Source organism: Bombus pascuorum, chromosome 9, assembly GCF_905332965.1.
Source record: "Bombus pascuorum chromosome 9, iyBomPasc1.1, whole genome shotgun sequence".
Classification (NCBI taxonomy): domain Eukaryota; kingdom Metazoa; phylum Arthropoda; class Insecta; order Hymenoptera; family Apidae; genus Bombus; species Bombus pascuorum.
In genome coordinates this window covers 1,793,015-1,820,632 of record NC_083496.1, presented here as the reverse complement: position 1 = coordinate 1,820,632, position 27,618 = coordinate 1,793,015, and the positions used below count along the sequence as shown (strand labels likewise).

The 27,618-nt window shown below is 40.7% G+C and overlaps 1 protein-coding gene across 1 annotated transcript in view; it reads left to right on the top strand.

Moving 5' to 3' along the window:
- LOC132910274 (B-cell receptor CD22) overlaps positions 1–27,618 on the top strand; it is a 342,114-nt gene that overhangs the window by 179,796 nt on the left and 134,700 nt on the right. Inside the window, exon 6 of the mRNA XM_060965833.1 lies at positions 19,335–19,676. Coding sequence (XP_060821816.1) covers positions 19,335–19,676 — 342 coding nt within the window. The remainder of the gene's footprint in view (positions 1–19,334; positions 19,677–27,618) is intronic.

The window sequence follows — 27,618 nt, the reverse complement described above, 5'->3', positions numbered from 1 at the left end:
ATTCTGCACAAAGTTAATTATCTCAAACGAGGTTGTTTTTTCAAGCGAACCGCGCGACCATGCGTATTCAATGCTCGGTGGAAACAGGAAATTGCCGTTTTCAAGAGCCGTCTCTCCTCTACCTGTTACCATATCTCGTATATACAGCACTTTTCGAGTCGCTTCTCTTACACGGTCTCTCGATCCTGTCTCTGTTTCCTCGTCGACACACACCGCACCCCAGGTTTCCCCCGTGAGCGTGTGTTGCACGCCTACGAAGTCGAGTGGCGAGTCAATAACCTCGAGCTTCCGGTCGACGGTACACTTGAAGGGCTGTCGTTCGAACCGACAACTCTCCTCCGTTGCACGACGTTATCGTTCTCCGGGCATTTAACGCCGGTCAACGATACACGCTTGTCGGAGAAGCTGCGCGTTTCCGGTCGTCTGCGGCACTGATTGCCTTCCAAGCCGACGGAACCGAACGTAAGTTGCAGTGGTAGCGGTACAAGTATTTGCATGGACGAACATTCTTTTTCGAATTTTTTTTTTTAATTACGACGCACGATAATTTGTTACGGAAGATTCGACGTTTTCAACCCTTTCGCGACAGACATTAATTTCCAATTCCATCGCGTGTAATATAAGAAATATATATTATTCGACGTCTAATCTCTCCTTTTCAATATTTTTATAATTTACGTTTTTCACGCCTTTGCGATCTTTAACCCATAGAGATATTTTAGATTTTATTCCTTTGGTATCGCATATTACGAAGAACAACAACATCGCGCGTGTTTTCTCTCTATCTGTCGACATTCGTGAAATACTTTCAGAGAAACGATAATGCAAACATAGCCAAATTAATCTGTAAATCGTTCAGAGAGTCGAAAGTGGCGGTGTCTATTGACCGAAACGATAGCTTTCATCGGCGAGGCGTTGCGTCGCGAAGATCGCCGATCGACTTTAATCTCCGTGACTGATATTGCACGCTAGTTAATTAACTGGTCTCACGGTGCAAATCCTTTAATGTAGCCTGGAAGCGCGATCAGACTGCCGATATACGGAGCATTGTTCTGTTTTCTGGTCCGTGAGGAACGCTATAATTAGTTGACTATCTCCGGTCAGTCGTTTCATTGCTTGTTCAGTTGCCGTGCAAACAGCGACGAAACAATCTCTGGTGTTCTACGCGATTTAATGACCAAGCCTGGCCGCAATTCCCGCGATTATAATCTACGCTGCGGCAGCCTGCCGCACAGCTCCATTTGGTCAAGATACATTTTGCACGAATCGTCCGTATCCGTGCTGCTATCCTCCGAGAGAATAATTTTTCCGGACGTCTGTGTAAAGGAAATTCTGCTCGCTGAAGACGCCAGAGATTTCGATTTACCTTTCTTCTTTCGTTCAAGCAATATTTGACGATCTAGATTTGCGGCTGTCTAGCCTTTGAATTTTCTTATTTCGCAGATTTCTCGCTCCTTGTTAATTTCCAAACAGCTCCAACATGTTTTATATTTTATGCGTATAATATTACTCTCTGCGATATTCTCTCGAACCGAGAGAAAGTATCTTAAGAAAAGAGACTTTATTCGTGTAAGGATTACGAATGGAAAGCGTCAAAGTAGAAAGTTAACAAAGCATTCAGTTAAAGCAGTTAACAAAGCTACTTAGCCGGTATCCAGCGTCGCGATCGCAAATGCTCGAGTTCTCGGTAATTTGTGTTTCGACCATCGAAGCGAGCTCTGTATTTGCTACCGCGATTGTGAATTTCTTGCGAGAACGGGGAGATAGGGAACAACAGGAAACTCCATAACTCTATATTCCGTTCTCTCCATTCCGACATTCAATCACTACCGGGTTCAGAGTTCAAATTCCCAAAGACCCTAATCGAAAATTCGAACTTGCCTCGACCACCGACTAATAATACACTTGGAGCCCAGTTCCTATCCCACTAAATATCGAAGCGTGACTACATTGATTTTCTCTCGTGCGTTTCACATCTACGAAACGCGTACGCTTCCGTCGCCGGAGAAGCAACCAAAAATGTTCCTCTTCTTTCGGGACGCTGCAACCTCTCGACGCCGCGTTTATGTTAATTAGAACGTATTCTTGCAATGCATTCTGCTGCCCCGGTAAGTCGGTTCGTGTTCATAAAAGGCATAGTGGTTTCGCGTTGCCACGTTCAATTTTAAAGAGGCGGGACAGACGCGGCGCTTAGAGCGCCAAATATCTGGCAGCACGAGCCACACCTACGACGGTAACCGGTTTTCTACGACGCTGATACCCGCCCACGGCGATGATGTCCGTTTTATACAGGCGATTTCGTATAACGAAGCGCGCCAATTTCCTCGTCTTCTCTCTTCTCGGATATCGCGCAACCTCGCTCCCCCCATACGAAAGTAGCGTCTGGGAATGAACTTTTTCGCCATAACGTGGCGGTCAAACGAGAGAGACTGACAAGCAACACAAGCGCATGTACATAAATATATTCACGAATACAAAGAGCCTCGTGAAGAGTCCCCGTTAAGCGGGCAGCTAAATAGGGCCGAGGGTGAATAGGAAATGGGCTATGTAATGGGTGGTTCGTTGTCGAAAGTCATAAAACAGATTCGCGTAACGATAAGGTGTTCTCAACTAGGATCAAGGGGAGCAATCTTCGTCCAGGCCATCTTACATCGGATCGAGATTGCCTTTCTGTCAGATTACGCAAGGTGGACGTTTGTCTCGACTTACGGTCAGCTGTACGTGTAATTTGGCAACGTAATGGAAAAGCTACACGCAGATATCCTCTACGTTCATTCCAGTGAACCGTGTCCAGGTATGCAAAAGCGTCGGACTATGTGTTGTCGTGGTACTTGTATAAGAAATATGAAGGACAGTGAAACGATAGTGGAAAATATTGCGTGCATATCTGCGTTTTATTACCGCACGATGATCGAAGAGAAGATTTTATCGTTCCGATTGATTTAAATCGATCATCAACGATGAATTTCGCTCCATCGATTCGTCGTGTTGTTTAGACGTACGATAAGGTAAATTCTTATCGAAAGTCAGAGACGAACGAGAACATCGCGCTGACACGTGCATCAAATTCAAAGTCGTTCTCCCTCTGTGTAATTAAAATAGTTGAACGAACATCAGAAAAATTCCACTTTAGCCTTCGTCTCTATGTCGTCGAATCTCTTTTACGTTAATCTCTTTTCCACGAATAGACAGACTATTAGACGTCAGAGCAATCGATCGTGCATTTTGCCCCACTTCTCGCAGCAAATACTTAGCAACGATTCACCAAGCTCGAAACTGTTTTAATTAACCCGCGATTTTTCCGCGGTTGTTCGATGATGGTTAATTAGATTCAACGTGGAATTAAGCTTCTCTGAGCAGATGATCGCCGGGCACAAAGGATCGGGAATTCAAGTTTCTCGGGCAAAATGAAATCCAATTACGCGAGAGCCCGTAAATAAAGTGCACACGACCGGTTCTCGGTCCCGTTCATAACTTTTAATCAGAACTTTGCTCAACAGAGGGCTATTTTTCCGGCGAACCGCTAAGTTTCCGCCTGGGCCACGAGCGTGCGGTTTTGATCGAACACGGCTAATGAATTTTCCGAAAATTGGCCCTGCTTCGACGTTGTCACGAATTCGATTTCTGTCGAGCGTTCTTCATCGTGGAGCGGAAGAGGATCGTAAGAATCGACGAGATAAGAGAGAAGAGAAGCCCCGTGAATTTTGCTTCTAGTTCACCTGCCGATAGCGCGCTCGATCATCCCTCCTCGACACGCCGACAAAATACGAAACGAACACGTAGTTTTTCCCAGCCGTTTCGATTCCACGGCCAAGTTATTACGTCGACGCCGGTGAGTTTCGCCTCGCCATTCACGTATCCCATTTCGTTGCGGAAGTTGCAGTCGGTTTTCATTCAGACGGTGTTATTCTTCTGACCGATTTGCTGTTTATAACCCCAGCGTTGATCTACGCCGGCCAACTCTCATGCGACTGAAAAGCGTGCCGGAGATTTTCAAAATCGATGGCACGGAACAGACGTTCTCGCGTGACGTGACTTCGTAAATTCTGCTATGCGAAATTAAACAACTGCACTCGTTAGCATTAAAATTTAATCATACAACTTTCATAACTTTCTACAATAATAACGTGAAATAATACCTATCCCTTTGAACGATGTTAAAAACTTCCAATTTACCAGGAAGCAAATGTACGAGAGCAGAATTTTGCGTTATAAAATTACGCTAACTCGATCCTCTTCTACGCGGAATTTCGAAATATTCAAAATTCGAATCGTCTCCGTTTTTAAAATCCGTATCAAACACGTAAAACGATTTTAACGTTAATCTAAGAATTTCATTCGCATTATAAACTCAATTCCCCGGCCAAATACCGCGAATACTTTCGCACGGGTAATTCTAGTTCGGGAATGCGTGCGTGCGCGTGTATCATTTTGCAATTGTAACTCGAGCCACGTAACGTGGACGCGAAGCCATCCAATCGACGGTGTGGTAAATCACGTTTCACCGGAGACCGCCGAATCAATTGACCAGGAAATTGGAAGCAAGTAAATAATATTACTGGATAATGGAAGCGTCGCTGTCCCTTTCCACCGGTACACGACGGTGTTAATTTTCAAGCCTGCCGACGTAGACGTCACCTTCCGTTCGAAAGGAGACACCGACCATGGGATTATGATATAAATCACGAGCTCCTTTTTCGTCTTTTTTTCGATCCACTGTCCGGACGCACGATTCCGCTGGACGAGAGAGGTCGATCGTCGATTTTTCTTCGACCCTGGCGCGGCGCTTCATCAATAAGATCGCTCCCAAAGAGATGCATCAGCGGCGAACGAATAGACGGAGAGTGATAAATATAGCTGCTGTCTCGAACCAGGCGACGCGTGATATGAAGCCTTGAAAAATTGACACCAGCAAGCAGATCTATAACGAGTGATTCGAGTTTCTTGTTTCTCTCTCTCTCACCTTTCCGCGTTTTCTAGACGAAGCGGTTGTTGTTGCAGAGGATGAACGTGGAGATGCGTCGATACAGATCGTAAAAAGAAAATGCTTAGCTTCGCGTCTTGTCGGTAGTCCGGTTGGGTGACTTACTTTTAATTCAAGATTTTCCATGCCACAGAAACAGGACCAATGTCCTTTCATCTTTTGTATGTAACTTTTGATCGAATCGATGCTCGTGTTTGTCATTAACACTTTACCGACCGCTAGCGGTTCAACAGCATACGCACGTCCGACCGGCAGCAGATTCTCCCTGGCGTCGGCTCTGTTTAGGTTTAGACTCTCCAATATCATTCTTTTCGTTCGTCGCGAACGGTAAGTTTTTCAAATTGGTATAAAACTGTGGGAGCTTACAAAGCAACGCAACTGAGCAAGGTACCTTAGTGCTAAATAACAAATTACTGTTCAAATAATGAGAAAGATTGTCGGCGAAGAAAACCGATTAATAGGCTATTGGTCGATAAAGCGTTAAGAATTACTCGAATACGAAAAATGTACACGCGTACGATTTCGTCTTTATTGTTCTTGAAGCTTTCATGGTGGATAGTGGATTCGTATTCACGTATAAATGTAGCTTATTTTCTCGAACTAGAAGCAAAATTTTTTTATTAATACTCTTACTCTTATCGATTACTCTAATATCGATTATTTTCTATTGTTTGTTTGCCTTTGTCACTGCCAGCTGTTAATTTTATCGCATATCCATCGGTTACTTTCCTAGTAAGCAACTATCGTTTCTCTTCTCGCAATCAGAGCTTCCCGTAAACGCAACACGGTATCGATTCTTGCTCTCGTTTTTCACGCAATTAAAATATATTCACGTATAAATGTAGCTTATTTTCTCGAACTAGAAGCAAAATTTTTTATTAATACTCTTACTCTTACCGATTACTCTAATATCGATTATTTTCTATTATTTGCTTGCCTTTGTCACTGCCAGCTGTTAATTTTATCGCATTTCCACCGGTCCATAAAAGATATAACTTAGAAAAAAACGAAGCTGGCACCCCGCTGGGGGTAGCCGCCCACATGCTATATTATTTTTTTATTTATATTTTTTTTCTTCACCAACAAGATATAACACTTTACCAAATGTCCGCAAGGACAAATTGTAAAATAACCAAAATAAAATAAAAAAAAAAAAAAAAAAAATTTCCACCGGTTACTTTCCTAGTAAGCAACTATCGTTTCTCTTCTCGCGATCAGAGCTTCCCGTAAACGCAACACGGTATCGATTCTTGCACTCGTTTTTCACGCAATTAAAATATATTCACTTATAAATGTAACTTATTTTCTCGAACTAGAAGCAAAATTTTTTTATTAATACTCTTACTCTTACTGATTACTCTAATATAGATTATTTTCTATTGTTTGTTTGCCTTTGTCACTGCCAGCTGTTAATTTTATCGCATTTCCACCGGTTACTTTCCTAGTAAGCAACTATCGTTTCTCTTCTCGCGATCAGAGCTTCCCGTAAACGGAACACGGTATCGATTTTTGCACTCGTTTTTCACGCAATTAAAAATAATCACAAACGATATGCCTCGTTACTTGCTCGATTCAAGGCAGTTTGATCGCATTGGAGAAAGAGTCGGCAGCCCCGGATTCGCATTCAAAGCTACGATTTCCGCTTTCTTGCCGTTTCCTTCGCGCACTTCACGGTCTCGCGCTCGTTTTATCGCGTGTACGTGAGAGATTAGCGGATTAGCCGCGTGCAATGCATGGCTGATCAAAGTTTACGGCTGAATCGTTGAATGCAAGCAGTCCTGCGTTCCCGAGAGAGGAAACTTCATCTGTACTTCACCCGAGGGTACTCGCGCAATAACCGTGTCTTTTACAACGGACTGCAAATCACCGTTGTTTGATACCGTGCAACGCGCCGCGCTCGCTTTGTCCACGGTTCTTCCTTCGTTTTCTTCTTTCTTTCCTTTCCTATCTTCGCGTTCCAGCCGTTGACACTTGGAGTTGTATCGAACCGAGCTCTTGTAGTACGATTCTTTGGTAGAGCGTGCATACAATAGCAAACACGCTTCATGAAGTATAATTAATCAAAGGAGATAGGCTACATCGGAAAAAGAGATTTTTACCAAGAAAATAGAGAGTAATACTTTGTTGGGGTGGTAGAATTTTTGCCCAGACAGACAAAAGAGTCCTCGAACTGAGACGATAGACGAGCAAAAGAAAGATACTTAGTGCGATGTCTAGAGTGATAGAGTCGCGAGGGAAAGTGTTTGAGATTATGTCGCGAATGAAATATGCCTGGTCACTCGAGATTTTGGTATGGTGGACAGTCGAGACCGATGCATTTTGCCAAGAGATTATATTGGGAAACTCGTCGGAATGTTTGATCGACGTTTCACATCGGTATACTTTGCACGCTTCCATTTCATGCAAACGTTTTTCAGTGGATAAACTGGCAAACGCAAGATCAAACTGTAACAACATACGTTCGAACTGATCGATGGTTGCCATAACAGGTAAAAAATCACGAAATATATTTCAAAGTAACTATTAAAGCAATGGAAATCAAAGTGTAACCGCCGCAAAAAGACCTCGGGTCATTAACATTGAACGTTCCCAGAAGGGCAAGGCAATGTTGTTCGTCCATGTCGAGACTTACATCAGCCGGCGGTTTGAGGAACTTCAAAGAAAACAGGTATTCTTGAAGAACCGCAAGCAGGTCCCTTTGAGCCAGCAGTTCTCCCAGAGGCGGTGGATACAAAGAAAGCAATAATTCTTGGAGGATCGGTTAGTATCGCGGCGAGGAAACACGGCAAAGTACGCGTCTCACGTATTTGGCACGGGGGATAAACTCGGACCGTTGGCTGGCAGCGAGGCGCGGCGCAGCGAGTCGAGAGTGCTAAAGGAAAACCATTTCACGCCCGACTACCCTTCTCTCTCTCTTGCTCGGAGAGAATAGTCGATCGTTTCGCGTCTCGTTAGCATCTCATCCATCGCTGGTGTCTGGCTGCCTTACCTGACTGCCTGTTTGCTCGTCGAGCCGGTTGCCAGTCGCCCTCGCTGCAGGCTGAAATTTCGCTGTGTTGTTGCTTCCTCGTCCCATCCTCTTCTTTTTCCAATCCTTCGTCCCCTCCTTCTTCTTTGGTCTCGCCCCTTATCCGTGCCGATTCGTCCAGGAATCCGAGATTTTCCGTACGAGATACGCGATGCTGCGCGTCTCTCGCACGAGCACAGCTGGCTGTCGGTGAAAAGCGGAAAAAGACGAGCGTGTTCACGCCGTACGCGGCCTCCGGTATTCGAGAACCATCGGTACCATCTATCCCACTTTCGTATGCGAATTCCAGCCGCGTCAGCGGTCTGGCAACTGAATAAGTCATCTCGCGTCGATATAGTCGCTCGCTACCAGTTTGCATTCGCGAGACGACTATGCGCGAGTTGGCCGCGACACCTTCCAAGTTATGTTGGATCGTTGCGCGAGTTTTAGCAGAGTTTACTTTACGGTGCTGCGGTTGCGCTACGGTTGCAGTTCGTTTAATCAGGGCGATACAGAGTCTCCCAGCTTGGGGTGGATCGGCCCGTGATTCACCCTCGTGGATTAATTCTCGAAACGCCAAGGAATTTATCGCTCGCCGGTGGTCCAACGCGGCAATTGCAAGATTTAAAGCACCGATCGAACCAGCAAAAGTTGGAATTCGTTTTGGCGCGCGTTAATTCGCCTCGGTCTCGAGATAATTTAATGCTCGGTGAAATGGCTAAGGGTGGTTTCCCAGCAGGTGCGTGGACTTTATATCGTTCAAAGGCGTGCAATTTATCCTCCGGTCCGCGTCGAAAATCTCTGCTTTATAAAAAGTAACGTTTCTTACGGCGCTTCGTCCTTCGAGAATATTTGCATTTTAAAGGAACCCTCGCCTTAGCGTTCGTACAGACGCCTAGGAAATTTAAGACTGTTTGGATAAACATCGAGGCAAACCCCCGTGCCACGGTTCATCGTAATTCGCGGTATTCGCGTTGAAGTATCGTCGGGAGATCGAACTCTTTGACGAGGAATTTTCCTCCAGGTAATTGATGATATTTGAATTTAAACGACTCGGAGGAAAACGCTTGTCTCGCGGGAGTTGTTCCACTTTCTGTTATCGTTGCAACTATTTCGAGAAATTTGTATATTTTGCATAAAACCAGAATTTACAAGCCTTTTTTAACGCGTTTCCTCCCATATCGATGCATTCTGCTATCAGCATCACCGAGTAAACGTTGACCTACTCTACCTTGCCAGTTGTCTGTTCGCGCATTTACTTATTCTGCTTACTTCTAATCAGGAATTCCATTAACTCCCTCTGTTTAAATTGTTCCGTGCATTAACATACACCAACAGTGAAACGCTCTATATACTCTCGAAGAATAAACGAATCATAGTTCACGTTTGAAGAATCATAGATGGTTCTCGAATAACCGAACGGACAACGTACAACGCCATTGGATCTAATTTACAGCAGATTATATTGCTGTCGTAACGCTGACGTCCCCTTTGTTTTCACCCGAACGAGTGGATACTTTCATAATTAAAAGCACTTCATTGCAGCATGCAAAACGCGAACAGAAATTGCTGGAGACGCGTGACCGTGCTCGAATTTTAAAGCATATGCGCATTCGTAAAACGAAGCCGTTTATTTCGCCGAGTGTCGCCTGGAAAAACTACTTTAGCGTTTAAACAGTTTTCTTTTGCAACAGCTCCGCGCGTATAAATTCGAATTTTTCAACTTTGCCACTTCTTTGTCCCCGAATACGTACGGCAATTTGAAAGACCCGTTCAAAATCCATGCGCGAAACTGTTTCACGGACACCTACTTTCCTTTCCCGAGTCCTTGTGTAATCTACACGTTTGTATATGTTCAGTTAAAATTCTATAGGTAGGAAACGCTAACAAAATTTACCTTTCCACGTAAATTGGAATTACGTGTATTATATAAAGGGAGAAAGCAGATTGATATTCGACGCGTACACCGTGAACCTTTCAAAATATCGGAAAGCTAAACCATAAATATCGCGTTCGCAACGTCGCGATAAATAGACGTAGTTATCGTATACCGGTACTTAATCACGGAACGGTGAGAAACACCGCAATGATACGGTAACGTATTAAGTAAAATAGGCTTAGACTGGTCAGACCACCGGACGGTATAATAGACCGATCTATACACGAGAATGCTAAAGTAGAATAGACTAGCGCGCAGACAACGTGTGGGAAGTGGAGTAGCTCGAGTATATGGGTAGGCACGTGGAAAGTAAAATAGGCTCGTGCACGGTCAGACATCTGGAAAGTAGAGCAGGTCAGTGTTTGGTTGGTAAGTAGCATGGATCGAAATAGAGTCGGGCGATGCCGTCGACCCGCTGTGTTGGTGAAGTGGTTTTGGGTATGTTGTCTGTGATTAAACATTTGTCTTCGTCAAACATCGACGATTCTGCTGCGCTATTAAGTAGAACGAAGATAAAGTACACAATTGAATTTTCTATACGACTGGGACCGGAAGTAGTACCGGTGCACGATATTATACATTCTGACGATATTATTTCGATATCCATTCCGCGGTACGACCAGTTTAGAATTATTGATATTTTAGTAGTTTCCGGACATGGAACTTTGTCAGGGTGAATCGCATCGGACATTATTTAAGCTGTTTATGCACTGGCGACTTGGAATTGCAGTTTAATACGTAATATCCCGTGGCTATATCCTTCGTGAAATATTGAATACAATAATGTCACTGTCGCAAGCTATGATAAATTGATTTTAAAGTCTTTGAACGGAACGGCTATGCAAATGATTTCTGACAATAATAGCGTCACTCGCGACTGATCGTTCTTGCATCGTAATATCGTGCGCTGTCTAACCGAGGCTCCTTCTTTCTCTTTCAATTTTTCTCCCATGGATCGAACAACGCGATTTATACCCATCTTTTCGTCAGCGCATTAAATTTCACGTACATCCTCGAGAGCAAATTCAGGAGTTTCACGAAATGCTTCATTTTTAAGGCGGTTTAAACGTCGTTTCAAGATCCGCTGTTTTCCCTTTTCCCTCCCTTTCCGTTTCATCGTCCGAACGTCGCGGTCGGTGGCACGACGATCTTTACAATTTCGTAACGCGACGACGAATTACGCTCGACGCAGCGTCGCAAAAAAATTATCGTCTCGTGCAGGTTTTCTTTCGAGCGTCCTCTCTTTTCGGTGTACTGCGTGCACCTGTTGCGCCTTTGTTGCGCACCGTGAAACGCAACGAGGTATTCTTTTCGGTGGCGCTCAACACGACCAAACACCGAGCAATCGCATGCAAACACGACCCTAGCACGCTCGCCTCGCGCACCCACTCGTAGGTATTTCACAATTACCTGCCAACCGCGGCAATTGCCAACCAACATTCTACGTTTAATTTACCATCCTTCATAATACAGTGCTTTATTAATAGTGCGCTTTATCCTTTCCGTTTCCTAAATTCCGCTTGAAAATCTCTATCTCTGTTGTATAGCGCTTTTCTTGGTAAAAGGGTGACGACAGGAAACAATTTTCCAACTTTTATTATTTATCTCTGATCGACAATTCTCCTTTCGTCTAACGTCTTAAGAAATTAAAACAAGATTTTCTATGAATTTTAATTTTCGTAAAATGTTGCGCAATATAAATAAAGAACGAAACATCTTATATTATTTTATTAAAGATAATTTCTTATTATTTTAACACGTATGAAATTTTAAACAAAACCCGATATTTCAGCCTTTGTAAATTATCTACGAAATGTACGTTCGTTCTTCATTCTTCCATAATGTATCGAACGAAGCATAATTACTAAATTATATTTGATCATCGATACGTTCTAATGCCAATCGAAAGAAAATCAAGGCGTATCAAAAATTCTCTCCATCTGTGTATATACATTTTCTTACAAGCTCCATGATATTTTCCCGAAACGAAAACAAATCTTTAATCCAAAGCATCGAAGATATGCCTCAAAGGAGCTGCGTCATCGAGAATCCGATATTTACTTTCTATTTCGTCTATCCACAAAACAAGCGCAAGCCGAACGCAAGGGAAAAAACTTAGGAGTCGATCCACGAAATCGATACGAATTCTCTTGCTCTCGTTTTGCGCTCCGACAGAAATCGATTTATACTTTCCCTAGGAATGCTACTTTTCCACTTGACTTGAATTTTGAGTTATTCGAACGCCGCGTTAACGTATGTTAATAAAAACGATTTCCTCTTCGTCGAGAAAATCGAAAGATGGTAAATTCCGGGTCGAAGTCGAGAGAAACGATGGCGCATAGGCCGGCAAACGGAATAAGCGAACTTTCGTTCTCGCGGAGTGCAGAGGGGAAGGTAAAAGGAGTACAGGCTAATCTTTCCGCGCCAGATACACCGACGAGCAGGGACGATGAAGTCGATCGAACGCGGTGATGCGTGCGGACTCGCGAACTTTTCCCACGAGCCGTCCTCAGGCAACGGTTCAAAATCTTGCCTATTTATTGGTTGCCCGGAGCGAGCCGAATGATTATCGGAAAAGATGTCGAAGCCTGCGAAATTCCTGACCCGATTGGGTTGTCTGGACACGTCGTGTTCGTTGAACCACCGCGATCGATCCTCGCGATCGATCGTCTCGTATCGTTTCGCCGTGCTATCAAATTTCCCAACGAAACGGCGATATTCTTGTTTTCTTTTACGCTTTGCTTCCAAGATATAGGGAAAGTCCATTGATTTCATCTCGTGTGTAGCTTACGTAAATAGTCTGGCAGAGTTAGGGGAACGTTGTATAATTCTCCTTGCGTAGCGCGGAGCTCGTTTCAGATTAGACAGGGTGGTACGAGTCGATGTGTAATCGTACAAGTGGAATGGAGCCGTCTTTGAGCGGATATAGGAATCGTATCTCTGGTCGTGCAAGTAGTATTATAGAAATCGTCCCTTGCTATGTAAGCAATATAGGAACCCTTCTGAATCAGATAAGTAGAACGGGGATGGCTCCTGATCAAGAAAATATCGTAAATCGCATACAGTACGACCAAGTATAGACGTATAGACGTTATATCGAGAGAACAGTAGTATGGGCTGCTATACGATCCAACAAGTAGCTTAAGACGGTACGTGGTCAGGCAGTGACATGGGCGGTGACAGTGGTCGAACGAGAGTAGTAAAAAGCCATTCGCGTTCAAGCAAGTAAAGTAGGTCTAGCGTATATACCAGCTAATAGCGCGAATTACATTCTCAAGCTTATAAATTGCATTACCGAATCTGCTTTTCTTGTCCCTTAATAAAATATCAACAAGTAACTGAAGCAGTTTCTCGCAAAGTATAAAAAAAGTAATCTTATTGCCGCAACCTGATAAATCAGTAAACCGTGGACTGAAAAGAGCTGTTTAAAAAGAAAATTTTGGAAGTGTCTGCACTTAAGTAACGTAAATATTTTTCGCGGATTAAAAGACTCGCAAACATACGGTCCTCTCCTTGAGAGCGGTGACTGGATCTGAATATTTAACGCTTCCTCGGAGTTTCGCTGTCAGCAACTCTGTAACATCCTCGGCAGGTCTATCCTCTGTAGACGATTTTTAAAAAACCGCTCAACTATAATTAACCGAGTCGACGAATTTTTAGTAGGCACCATAAATACAGTTTCCGGTGTAATCCGGCCGGGAGTTGAATCCGGGCGAAACATTTTTCCCACAGACTTTCGAATTTTAATAAAATAACGTTAAAGTTTCCTCAAGTTGGACTTTCAGACAGACATTACCAGCTTCACGAGCGTCAAGTTTCCTTAATGAATGACAATGAATCTTTTCAGGCAACGAGGGCCTGCGATAGCGAAAGCTAAACGACACGTGGAGCAATAAACGCGAACGACACCCGATTCATACGCGGAACATTACGAGCATCCCGTTGATGAAAGTCGCAGCGGATAATCGCAGTGAAAGACGCGACATCGCGCGAGAACAATTTCTTGCCGGTTGGATGGAGCAGAGTCGCGACAAGAGAAGTGTCGCTTGATTAAATTCAGAAAAAAGGTGACAATTTTTAAGCGCGCTGCTAAGCGAATCCCGTGATCCCTTGCACAGTTTAAACTTTCAATTTTGTAAAGATTACTTCGATGGCGAAGCGGTATCGCATTTTGTACACGAATATTCGCGTAATATCTGTCGAGGTGAATCTCAGTCAAGTATCTATCTATGTAGTCAAACGTCACTTTCAGTAGTTCCGTTGAGAAATTCGTCAGACCTGCTGTGCTTTGCGTTATCACGAGAAACTACCGATGAAGTACACTTCGTTGTAATTCAATACGAACTTCTCCAGTGATATCTTGTTATTGCAGTCCTCTTGTATTATAATTACGTTCCCCTACTACCGTCGAGTAAAATAATTCATTTTTTACTTTTACATTATCGATGTGTCTGCAAATTCGCAGATTCTCGTTGAGATTCGCTACTTTAAGAAAATGTTATTTCGTCTCACTTTTTCCCCGTAACTTTTGCTTAACACGATTATTAAATCCTATTTGCCTGTTGTAAAAAAAATTCCTTCGGAAGCATTTGCTTCGCATAAAAATCAATGTTTCTTCGTCGCTTCGCCAACTTTTCTCTCCGCTGCTTTTTTCACTTTTCTTTTTACACTCTTTCCTTTTCACTCCCTAACTTCGACACAAGCGTTCCTTCTGATATTCGCGGAGAAATCGATCGTCGAAGGAGGTCGGTGCCGGCGATATTGTGAAATTTTACGAACCATAGATATCTGGGAAATTCCTGGTTCGGCCAGACGTGGCACCATATGTGCGAAACGCAGCTCGGTACCGTTCGAAATTGTTTTCAGCGTTATGTTTCCGTATTAACGCGGCCGGCACGCTTTCTTCCCGGCTTAAACGCGCACCCTTGCACCTATTATTGGTCTGGAATTTCGGCGAGGAACGGCACTTTCTCTGCAGACACCTAGCCAATTACGTATATACAGAGTTAACTATCCGATATGAAACATATTTCAAGAATATCTTCAACATATAAGGATTAAATAATTTATCTATAATAAACACGAGTGCAGCGAGATGACTCCACAGGCAGTCATTGTTCTCATATCGTAATATGACGATAACACAACGGGTGTCCTGCGGCTGTTATTTTATTTCAAGAACGAAGATCTTTTTTATCGTCGAAGTCCGTGCGATCTTTCTAACTGTTAATAATTTTATTTCGATTGAAACAAATCTCGCTAAAGTGCATTCGTTTATTTACTTTCGCTGGATCTTCCAATCCGATTTGAAATCTAAAATAATTCGCTCCTATAACGCGTCTCTCGCGAATTCGCCGCAAATAATTCGTCGGCAATAATCTACTGGGTCGTTCGTTCTCACAGCAGCTACATTTTCACCGACAACTGGAATTACGGACACGTTTCACGATTGCTTAATATATTGCATAATAGGCGAGGCAATCTTCGAAATCGGACACCTTTCGCGGCCAATTGAATTCACGAAACAGAAGGGTAATGGAGGAGCTTCTATCGCCTTTTCAACCCCGCCTCTCCAACCGTATGATCGTCGACGATTCAGGTGTTTTATAAGCTTCGCGTCTGCATGTTTGCCAATGAAATTCCACGGAGATAGAAATCAAATACGAATCGTTATCCATGTGAAACGGTAATGGAAACGCGCGTTGGATGCAAGGGTTCCGGGTGTATAATATAATTCGATTCGCGTTGCGATTAAATCCCTTTTGATCGAGAGAGGTGGTCTTTCCTTTTCTCTCGGAGAGTTGGGAACACGCGATGCCACGGCGCGCCGCTAGATAAACCGGTATTAATTCAGTGACCTGGATAGACGGGGCAAGCCTTCCGTTAGTCGCCGGCCAAACCACTTTATTTCCACTTTATTACGTTAAAAATTCGCGATGCGTTTGCTTCGAGCCGAACGAAGGATCGAACCGTCTCTCTTGGGCCAATTCGAGTTAACGAGCAAAAAGTATACCGTGCTGCGTTCGTTAATATCACTTCTCCGCAATACTCCGTACGATTCTCGTATGCGTTTTCCAGCAGATATTTCCGCGCTACCGTGTAGAAAACAGAATACGATTTTTTTCTTTTCTCCCATCAGACGCAAAATGTGATTTCATTCGATTTCCGAATCGTTCGTTCGTCTTTCCGATGATTGTCCAAAGAGTACTCGGAACAAGTTGCACGGTTTTCATGCAAAAGCGAAAGACTCTCTTATTCTGAGTGGGTTGTTCGATGCACTTGATAACTCAAAAGTCAGCAACAATGTTCTTTCACCGGACATTTTTCAAGGAAGCAGGCATCGAAGGAAAACTTCATACAGCTTTTATCGAATGGCAATTAATGATAAGGGAAATAGAGACGAGCGAAAATTCGGATAGAGATGAACAAAGATTTCACAAAGGTGAAAAGTAACGTTCGGAAAGGCCGAGAAAAATTAGGAAAAGGCAGAAAGTGGAAACGAACCTGCAATATACTGGACCAATTTCTCACGAGCTAACTAATTCGTTGCGTTCACGGTGCACCTACCTAGTCAAATATTACCAACAAAACGACTCTGATTGCCGAAACGTAAGCGTTGTACGGAAGATGGGACATCGAGTAGTCATAATGAAATTAAAAAACGATCGAGATTCGAAAAGTTTGGTTAAGAATGGCGAGATGTTGGTTGAAAAGTTGGAGGAAGAAGCGTATGTTCACGGGGGAATATATTATATAACCAGCGTACCAAGGAACCCTCTTTTCCTTCCGAATCCTTCCCTCTCCTCGATTCGCGATCGCATTACACAGATCTGGAACCTTTCCAACGGAGCAAGTTCGTGATTTTTAGACTGAAAATTGAAGCGAAAAGTGTATGCAAAGTGTGTCTGGATTTTTCTCAGATTCCACCGTCCGCTTTCACATCTGACGATACGATCTTCCGGTTATAAGCCAGAGTCGATCCGTCTTTTCACTTAGAGAACGCTGAATTAAGGAGGTCGTTTATTCATTCCGAAGGAGGAACCAAAAGGTCCCGTGTATTTCCCGCTTCCGTTCCGGAAACGAAGGAAATCGGACGATCGAGTAAAATTGGACGACGAAAGAGCGAATCTCACGGTTAAATATATTCTATAAATACGCGTAAAATCGATGGAAATCGTATAATCAATCGAATTTGTGATTTCTAAAAATTCGTGATAATTTTGAGGATTTTTCTGTCGACAACTATCAACTTCGATTAAAGAAATCTCCTATATTTGAACTGTATAAATAATTATAGATGACAATATCTCTGCAAATATAAAACCGTAGGAAATTTGATCATATTTCAGTAGAAATCATTAATAATAATCTCAACGTGACACGATTGAGGTTAATTTTCATCGTGGCCGATTTTATCGTTTTGTAAAATCGTTGGTGAAATAATAGAGACCTCGTTGCCGTTCGCGTTTGTCTGGCGATTTTATATTAATTTCGCCACAGTATTTCAACGGGCATTGAGAACCGGTCCGATCGGATGCATCGCGAGACCGTAGCGTTTTCATGGAAAACGGGAGAATAAAATTTCAAACTACGCGTGCAGATTTATCGAGCGGACAGGCGCACCTTTTTCAGTTCGTCGAATGAAACGCAAAACTTCGATGCTTCCACCCTCTTCCTCGCCCCTTTCCCGCTTCGTATCTACCATATATTCCCTGGCATCGCGAAAATTCCGATGAAATTGTGGATGGAGGACGCGAATGGGAAGCAGTAGCGGCAAGGATTCTTGCGCTGCCCCTGTCGTAGTTTTTGTTTCGCCCTGGATTCTCTTTTGAAGTGAACGGACCCGTGAATAATGAACCGCTTCTTCAGCCCCGATACATCCTATCGGAAAAATTGGAAAATATCTGACACAAAGTACGGTCGCTAAATGTTCACGTATCTTTTTTCCATTCTCGTCTTTCTCTCTTTTCTCTCAAACCCTTTCGTGGAAAATATTTCGTGTAATTTCACCCCTGTTTACCAGATGATTCGGTAACTCGATCGAGTTGAAGGGCAGATTTTCTGATTATCCGCGACTCACCTCGTTTTATCGAATTTAATGCTTCGAGTTTCGATTCCATGTAATGGCTCTTTTATTCGTATTTATATTAAATTTGAGAGACGAGTTCTCTGCGAACGACCGATTTTACTTCGATATGTTCCGTAAAAAACAAAAGAAAAAAAATAACAGTGTTAAAAACAATTGTAAGGAAACGAGATACAAAGACTACAGATATACGGTATAATGTACGAAACATTGCGTTGGTATTTCCAGCGAACGCGTATTTTATTACGCGAAATAGGGACACGTGTCAGAGATCGCAATTTCGATGCAGCGAAAAATCTGCACGCGTTTTCCTTTCCATGATCCATTTCGTGGAGCGTTCCGTGCGGCAATTTTTGGCAAGATCGAGAGCACGATGCGATTTAATGAACGTGACTGGATCTTATCGGCTGGGAAACGAAACTCTGGTGCGGCAGAAATCTTGTTGAAACGCTTGGCACACTCTTCGACTACATAAACACGATCAATTTGGATGGAAAACATGATTCTTATTACTGCTATTCTCTTCTCTCCTCTCCTCCTCCCTCATCACCGGTCTCAACTCGGATAAATTTACATTTCCTTGTTTCCAGTTTTTGCAACGGCGCATCAGGCGGCTCGAAAAACATAGTATTGTTCGATCGAAATCCTCGTTGTGAATAACAATGATGCAGAAAATCATTGGTTACAGCACCTTCGTGATTTTCCGTTGAAAATATCGTAACACCGTGAAATATTCAGTCGTTACGATCTGAATTTTAATTCTACTTCAATGTTTCATTAGCTCTGTAATATATTTGAATGATGGGTCTTGTATGCTGCTTTTATTAAAAAGGAATAAGGTTACGTACGTTCCTGTATTTAAATCTCCCACGAGTTTGTTGTTATTAATTTCAATAAGCGGAAAATGGACTTGTAATATTCTCGTTCAATGTGTTTTATAATACATCTACGCCAACAATGAGAATGAGATTTCTATCGTATCACATCACCGAATGTATATTGGAATCAAAATTCAGTTTAGAGAAAAGCTCGTTAAGAGAAGAAACGTAGAAAAGAACGATGAAAATCAGCCAAGAGTGCTTAGTCGATTCATCGCAGAGTAACTATTAATAATAATTTGTTATTTTAAGAATTTTCATTTGTAAGATTTATCGTTAGTCGTATTTGACAGAACCCTATAGTCGAAACAAAATTTAAATCTAAACAAAATTCTCCATAAATAAATTCAGAAGTACCAGCTGAAATATATCCAACAAGATTTTTCATCGTTACGAGGTCACGAATCGGTGAACTTATCGGGTCGTTGGATTTGTTGCAGAGGCACCCCGTGGGACGTACCTGCTGATAGATGGTCGTCGGTTGGACCCGGGAAACCAGTTCGTCCCTGTAAAGGAGGGCTCCGAATTGACGTTAGAGTGTGCCGCTGAGGGTGGAAATCCACCGCCCGATTTAGCATGGGGGATGACTCTGTCTCAGGCCACTTTGGACGGACCAGAGCAACCGCCGGACAATCTGACCGTGTTGCCCTCCACGTCCGGTAGACGCAGCGGAGCTCACCTTAAGGTCCTGAGGGGACACCATAACGCAACCATCGCCTGCGTCGCCCGTCACGTCACCCTCACTATACCCATGAACGCGAGTATTCTGCTCGATGTCCAATGTGAGTAATGTTTCGACATTTTTTTCTCTTCCTCCTTTTTCTTTTTCTCTTTTTTTTTTTTTTTTGCTTTTTGTTTCGCGTCTCGGCTATTTATTCGAGCGAGGTTAAGGTTAAGGTCCCCCTTGAAAGAGACGAGGGTGAAATTGCGTGAAACGTGCGAACACAGCGAAACATGGAAAAACTTGACACGAAGGTTGTCGTGTTTAAAGTTGTTCGAACGCTTAGGGTATTAATCGAATACTTTTTTGTGAGATTCTATTGGTCTCGTGTCTGGTGTTGAGAGGCCTGGTTTGATAAATGATTTTGTCGTGTGCCCTTAGGTCGTTGCAAACTGTTTTAGAATATATCGAAACATTGACGATAGACTTGCTAGAGATTTTAAATAGCTTTTTATAGATAAATTTAGAGAAATATCAACGTAAAAAGTTAAGTAAAAGATACTTAAAGACCTTTCCTATTCTTGTATATTTAAGCAACGTTGAAATTCGCTTCAGGATACTCTCGTTTGTCTGACAAAAATTGTTTCTTTCTCATTTATATCGCATTTATAATGTCCCCTCCTATTACTTTGAATTTATGAATTCAGCAGTGTTGTATTTGTCGCCGTCATAAATGAGTTTCCCGTAAAATTTCAACGACAAATGAAACGGTTCAAGAAGGACTGTAAGATTTCATCGGCGAGATCGTCAGCATGAGCACGATGAACACACTGTGATATCTTGTTTTAAACTGTCTTTATGTAGCCCCGGAGTTATTGTCGCTGTCTCGTCTCGAACTCATCACCTTAGCCTGCCCTGAAACTATCGTATAATTTCGAGCGTTTCACCGTAAGCTGTCTCGTCATTTGCTCGTCTCGTCTGGTCTTCGACCTTTCCACTTTTCTCCAGAAACTCGCAACGCTCACCACCCGTGACCTGCTCTTTCTACGCCGTAAAACTTAAACTCTCGCAAGTTCGAGGTAGGGAATTTTCTGATGCTTTGTGAAATAATAGAAAATCTTTCTTCTTTCGTGAACCATAAAAAGAATCTTTCTCCATCTAGACGCTGTTTCAAGTAATAACATGGAAGAGGAAATCTACAGGTCAATTTGGTGTTTTCAGATGAAACGTCTAGTTTTTTCATCCTCAAATTCAATAACCTCTGGATTGATAAAACGATGTTTTTCAGCAACGTTCTTTCCATTAAATCGCTATATCGTTTGATGGTTATACAACGTTTAGAATATGCTTTTGTTACCTGGTTTCCTGACCAGGTTAAGTACATTCGTGCGTTAGAGAAGATCGTCCAGACAATCTGCCACTTTATTATCCGCGTACATTTACCTCTAAATACAATAACTTTCATTTCGTCTATAAAATGTGTTGCACGTCTACTGCAAACAACTTTTGTCTTGTACTTGACTCTTTCTTTCGTCTCTTCTAAAAATCCTATGCTAAATCTTTTGTAAAGTATTCGCGCTATGTAATGCACCCTATTCCAACGCGTTACCGCCATTTATCTGAAAATAAATTAAATTAAAATAACTTGGCAAATTATACTAGAGTATATATTATTATACGTCCTACGTTGCTATATCACCGAAACATCAATATTGCTATTTAGTACTATACATGGCACAAATCTGAATATCTAAGCAATTCGTATTCCGCTCCTGGTATTGTAGGAAGTTGTACCCTATTTCTGTGACTGCTACAACTTATCAGGATAATATGGACTTAGCACGCTAAACAATTAGAATTTATTAACACTAACACTCAACATTGTTCAGTCCAATCTGTCACAAGGACTTTATCTTCTATAGTATATGTATTACGCGTATATTCTCCTATCCAAGCAAACCTTTCCAAATATACGTTACGCTATACATCATGATTCATATACAGAGAAGAAAAAATCGACTTTTACGATGGTATTCAGCCACGTCGTTGTTTCAGTCTATCTGGAACGCAGCCCTCGACACAACGAGCAGCCACGCAATTAGGTCACCAATCCCATTCTATACTTTCGCTATCACGGTATAATCCTCGATGTCTCGTCTCGAACGAAACGAATCCTATTTATCCCCCCTCCGTCTTCCTCTCGTCGTCCAGCACACATCGTCGTTATTAAGGGTGTAACGAGGAGAAAGGGAGGAGAGGATACAGAAGAGGAGATCCGAGGAAAAGTTACGAGCGTATTATTTAGTTGATGCCACGTTGAAATTGCCAGTGGCCACGGTCGAGATCTAATTTTCGTAGACTTCGTAGCCAGCACAATTCCCGTTGAAATATTAGGTAGAAGAAATCGCGATCCGGCGACCTGGCGGCTAAAAAAGCCCCGACCGGTCGCTGGGTGCGTTTTAAAAATGGGCTTAATTCAAGTCGAGCGGCAAGGAAGTGTTATAATTCCGCGGATCGTTTTTCCCCCTGGCCTGCTCTCTGCTCAATGGCAGAGGGGTGGACAGAAACGTAGCAGCTAACGGGATTTCCGTGGTATTAGAACTGGGACGAGTATTGTTGTCTGAACGACGAGGATGCCACGTGTAGGAAAGCAGTAATTTAATTAAGTTGCGTTTCTTCGCTGTTATCTCACGCTGCGATGTTATTTCGTTTCTAAGAACTTGGAATTAACATTAGAGAAGGAATGTGTATGGGGAAATTTCAGGTAAAACAAATTATGCGATTAATTTAAACTATCGTTCGTGATAATAACTCCGTTGGTCTCACCACTACTGTGTGGCTAATATTATTAAGAATAAAATAATTCGGTTAGGAATACTTGGTGGTAATTGGAAATTAAAGTATTATTAAAGTTAAGTAATTATAGATATTCTATGGAATTAGATCATTTGTGGCTGCAACTGAAGAAAGGAAAGTTTTAGTCGATCGAATTGTATGAAGGGATTCTACTATTATAAACTGTAATCTCCCACGAGAGTTAATCAGAGTATTAAATTCTACAAAAAGTAACAAAGTGAATAATCCAGAAAACAGAGGATATGTCGAGAGAAACAAGAGAACACTGATGCTCCATGCGCGCGCCCTATTTTTCAGATTATTAATTCCACGGTAAATTACTCAAAATTTTCCAACGAACCAGGAATTCATCGGGTCATAGCCTTGGCCATGGTCGTTTATTGTTTGAGTAAATTTTCCACTGGCTTCAAAACTCCATGGGCCACCGTTTATCGCGAACAAATTAGAATCGTTGATGCAACCAGAGAAGGGAAACTAGTTTCTTCGAGACGTCTCGTAAAATCTACCGCACTAGAAAAGAGATTTCGCATCCTATCTCACCCTGAGGAATGAAGCAACGGGGGATAACAAAGCCGAGCAAGAAGGGAACACCGTTAACCGCGCACGGTAACGTTCAACGTGTACGCTTTATTTTCTCTTGGTCAACTTCTTGCTGTTGCCTTCCTCGAGAAACCGGCGAGATCCCTGTTAGTTCGAGTTTCCGAAAGCGGTTATACATCCCTCCGGGGAGCTGACTTGTTGTTACACGTAAAATCACGCGGGTCGTTCAAAGGAATTGAATTTCACACGTCCAATGTCTCAGATATTTCGCGATGACATGGTCCTTTTTCTGGAATTTTCAAATTAAATTCTCAAACCGGTACACGATAGTACAAACTCGACGAAATTGTTGCAGCGGAATTATGGATGAGGCAGAGAATAGATTTATCACGCAATGTATTTTTTGTTTCGCATGTTGGAAGCTTTACAACACCGTTATCATTTTATCATTACAGTTTACACGCATTCCCTTTTTGAATTTTACATTAAATTTCAAACCATTTATTTTATAACTCTGTGCGAGACGCTGTTTCGTACTTGTATCAATATTTTATACTTTCATCGCCATAAAGATGTAAAATAATTGATAGTTAACAAGAGAAAAGGGGAGAAACGCGACTCGCAAAGAATTACATTTATTTCATTTATTTATACACTATCTTTAATTATGCACTCGCTTAATATCTCTCGCACACAAAAATATTGATGTACATACATAAATTTAAGCACCGAGTAATATTGCATTTTTAGTTAGTTAATTAATCAGTCTATTCTGCTTAACCGTTCATCTAATTTCACATGCTCGTTAAAAATCAAAATTTTCACGAGCTCAACCTATGTAAATACCTAAAACGAAGGAACGTAAAGGGAAATCTTTTCAAAGCATCAGGCGATCCAAGGACGGAAACATATTTCCACAATCTCGGTGCAAAAATATTGGACGATATTTTATAGACGCAACAATCGCTATTATGCATCAACGCAACACTAATTCGAAAAATAATTATAGTAATCGCGATCGAGGACTATCGCAACAGTAATTCTCAAACTGAATATAAAAAGAATTGAACTTTAATATCTTCGTATCAAAATACTCTATCACGTTATAATAAAATTTATATTACGGAAAGTAAATAATTGAATCGCCCGACAAATCATCGTGAGACAAAAAATTATCAACTATAATTTACATTATCGTTATAATAGTATCAAAATACTCTATCACGTTATAATAAAATTTATATTACGAAAAGTAAATAATTGAATCGCCCGACAAATCATCGTGAGACAAAAAATTATCAACTATAATTTACATTATCGTTATAATAGTATCAAAATACTCTATCACGTTATAATAAAATTTATATTACGAAAAGTAAATAATTGAATCGCCCGACAAATCATCGTGAGACAAAAAATTATCAACTATAATTTACATTATCGTTATAATAGTATCAAAATACTCTATCACGTTATAATAAAATTTATATTACGAAAAGTAAATAATTGAATCGCCCGACAAATCATCGTGAGACAAAAAATTATCAACTATAATTTACATTATCGTTATAATAGTATCAAAATACTCTATCACGTTATAATAAAATTTATATTACGAAAAGTAAATAATTGAATCGCCCGACAAATCATCGTGAGAGCAAAAATGAGACAAAAAAGTATCAACTATAATTTACATTATCGTTATAATAATTTCAACTATAACGAAGTCGTAGGATATCCGACTTTACTACAAAGTTAACTTAATTAAAGTTATTTCAATGTTTGTTATTTATACAAGTGTCTATTCACATTTTATTGATGTTTGGCTTTTGCAAATATGTATTCATATTGGATATGTTCTGCTTTACATCCACTTATTCAAACTAATTATCAACATTATATCGTTCATATTAATTATAACATTTAATATTATATTAATATTATTATCATCAACGTCGTATTGTTAGTATCAAGAACGCCATATGCAGGCTTTTCCCTGAATTAATATGATATAAAACATAGGAAAAGGAAATATTATTATTCACGGGTATACTAAACACCCGCGGTCATTATGCTCGTTAAAAGTTTCACCTAATACAACTAGTCATCCGTGCCGATTTTAACTTTTCATCCTATGATACGATCGAGTGATCAGAGTAACAAGAATACATGAAACTCACCGTTACACGTAGAAAATGTTGTCATCGATGCTACAATGTCCCAGAAGAACGATGTATCGTGAAAGTCGTCATCAGTGGAGGCCTCAGAAATCTTTAAAAAATGCGCAATATTGTAATTTATTTTTAAAGACAATGTTCATTATTTAAAAAGTGTAGAATTTCATGAATTTGTTATTGTTATCGTTATTGTACTGTTTGTTATATTGTATTAAATGTGGAATATGAATAATACGTAGTACCGAAAATTAAAGTTTGATAATAATAAAAATTGCAATTCTCCGATATAAAATTTTAAAATCTCTAGCTCTCTGAAATATAATGTTAAAAATATAATGTTAAAATAATTTTATTTTTAATGGATAATAATTTCACTCAAAATGTAAGAAAGAAAATAAAGACACTTACATCGTTGGTGGTTTGGAGAGGTTGGATCCTCTTGAGACAAACACTGACTCTAATACCGAGATGAATATTTAAAAAGAGAAATGTGTACGTAAAGGAAGGAAACTAAATTCAAGTAAAAAAAGAAAAGAAAATAATCGATGAAATAACACTGACTCTAATTTCGCGTACGACAATTGTAATTAGATTTAATCAGAGCTATTGTGCCTTGAAAAATATTCAAGATCCTACATCCTACGCAGCAAACACTGATTTTATCGACCGCATCGCGCGCGGTCACAAAAGTTCTCTGAAAAAAAAAGAACGAAGTGTGTAATAGAGAGAGTAGCAAAAAAAGGAGAATATTTTGTTTTCCTCTTGTTTCCTAATGAACGTTGGGTTAAAACAATACTGCTATTTTATTTATTAAATTATCAATTAGCTAATATTCATTTCTCATCGGTGAATATTGGAATATTCTGAATGCAATATAACCTATTTGCAATATTATGCGCCTATGTTATAAATGCTCGCTATCAAGTTTCAATAATGTATTTGCAATAATAATTTGACTTGTTTACCAGATATGCATATACTCGAGAATGCTTACAACTTGCAACAAATTAAAATCTCTCGTGTAAACATCCCTAAAGGAACTGATAACGATACGCAAAAAAGACCTGCGTCGGACTAACCTACAATAGAAACGTATTTCATCGCGAAAATACAAATTCAATATTGAGGTTATTACAGAGAGATCGGGATCGAAGTACAGTAAAATGTAAAAGCCACTTCGATTCCTTGTTTAAATGTTACAAAGTCTATGTTCATTTTAACATTGTCAATAAACTATAGAATTATTTATAACATAGTTGCATTACGTATTGATTCTGTATTACACGTTATTTGTCAATCGTGTGTTAAATACGTAGTTTATAGTTCAATAAAAGTACAGTACATACATCAGCCTTTGATACAGCAAATCAAATCTGCCAATCAGGTTATCTGCATTCAATTCTCATCGAATGGATCATTAATCACCGTGACGTCCTATTCTTTCGAAGTCATTTCTGTGGTCTAACAACGATCTGTACAAAAGAAAACCAAAAATTTGAAACAAATGTAAAGCGAACGTATAAACTCGTACCAATTACATCAAAATATAGCAATAACGTAACTCAAACTGTGTCTTAAAATCTCGTAATATCGTAAGCAAACGACGTAAATAAAGGTAGCGTAGACGAACGACGAAAAAGAACAGGAAAGAATTAAAACTACTTGATTCTGTTATATAACGTATAATAAATTATTCTATAAACGTATATTAGTGAAACAAACCTAATAGCGTTGTATAATCAGCGAGAAATACCTACACAGTCGAGTGACGCCGTGCAACGCGGATGAAACTTTGTTGACATGTCTTAACGCTACGATTTTCGACCGGGAAATGACGATTGAAGTGGCAGTCTAACCTACTCGATTTCTAATTGGCTGACGCCGTTTAACAAGCTACGATTATTCTTCCAATCAGAGCGGCGCGCGAAATTGAAACATAGTCCGCCGTAGAAATGTTCTCTTTCAATGAATTATAAGACTCTTGGACTGTATTGTTCTTTAGAAATTTTTAGAGATTTCACCTTTTCCTCGATGAAAGGCGTATATACATACACAAACAAACGGTTTCCTGGAAAATTCAACTTTCAGCAAATATGGTAACAATGAACATTTTTCATAGCATGATTTTTAACCAACTATGCACAATACTGTACCTGGAAAATTTGCGTATATCGACTTAATTTGAACAAATGATACCATTTAGTGCGTAGAGAAAACAATAAGACATTGTTTGGTTAAATTATATTTGAAATAAAATGATATCTTTGTTTGGAAATTTTAGTTATACTTTATAAATGTTTATATTCTTTTATTATTCCCGCGTTGATAGTAACAATCATTATTTCTATATTCGATATACGTGGATCTTTACACAACGATGCAACGAAAGAAAATCATTTTATATCTATATAAATGTATTTACTTTGCCACTTTCAACGATGAATTAAAATATAATTCCCAAATTTATTATTCCAAATCATAAAGATCGTA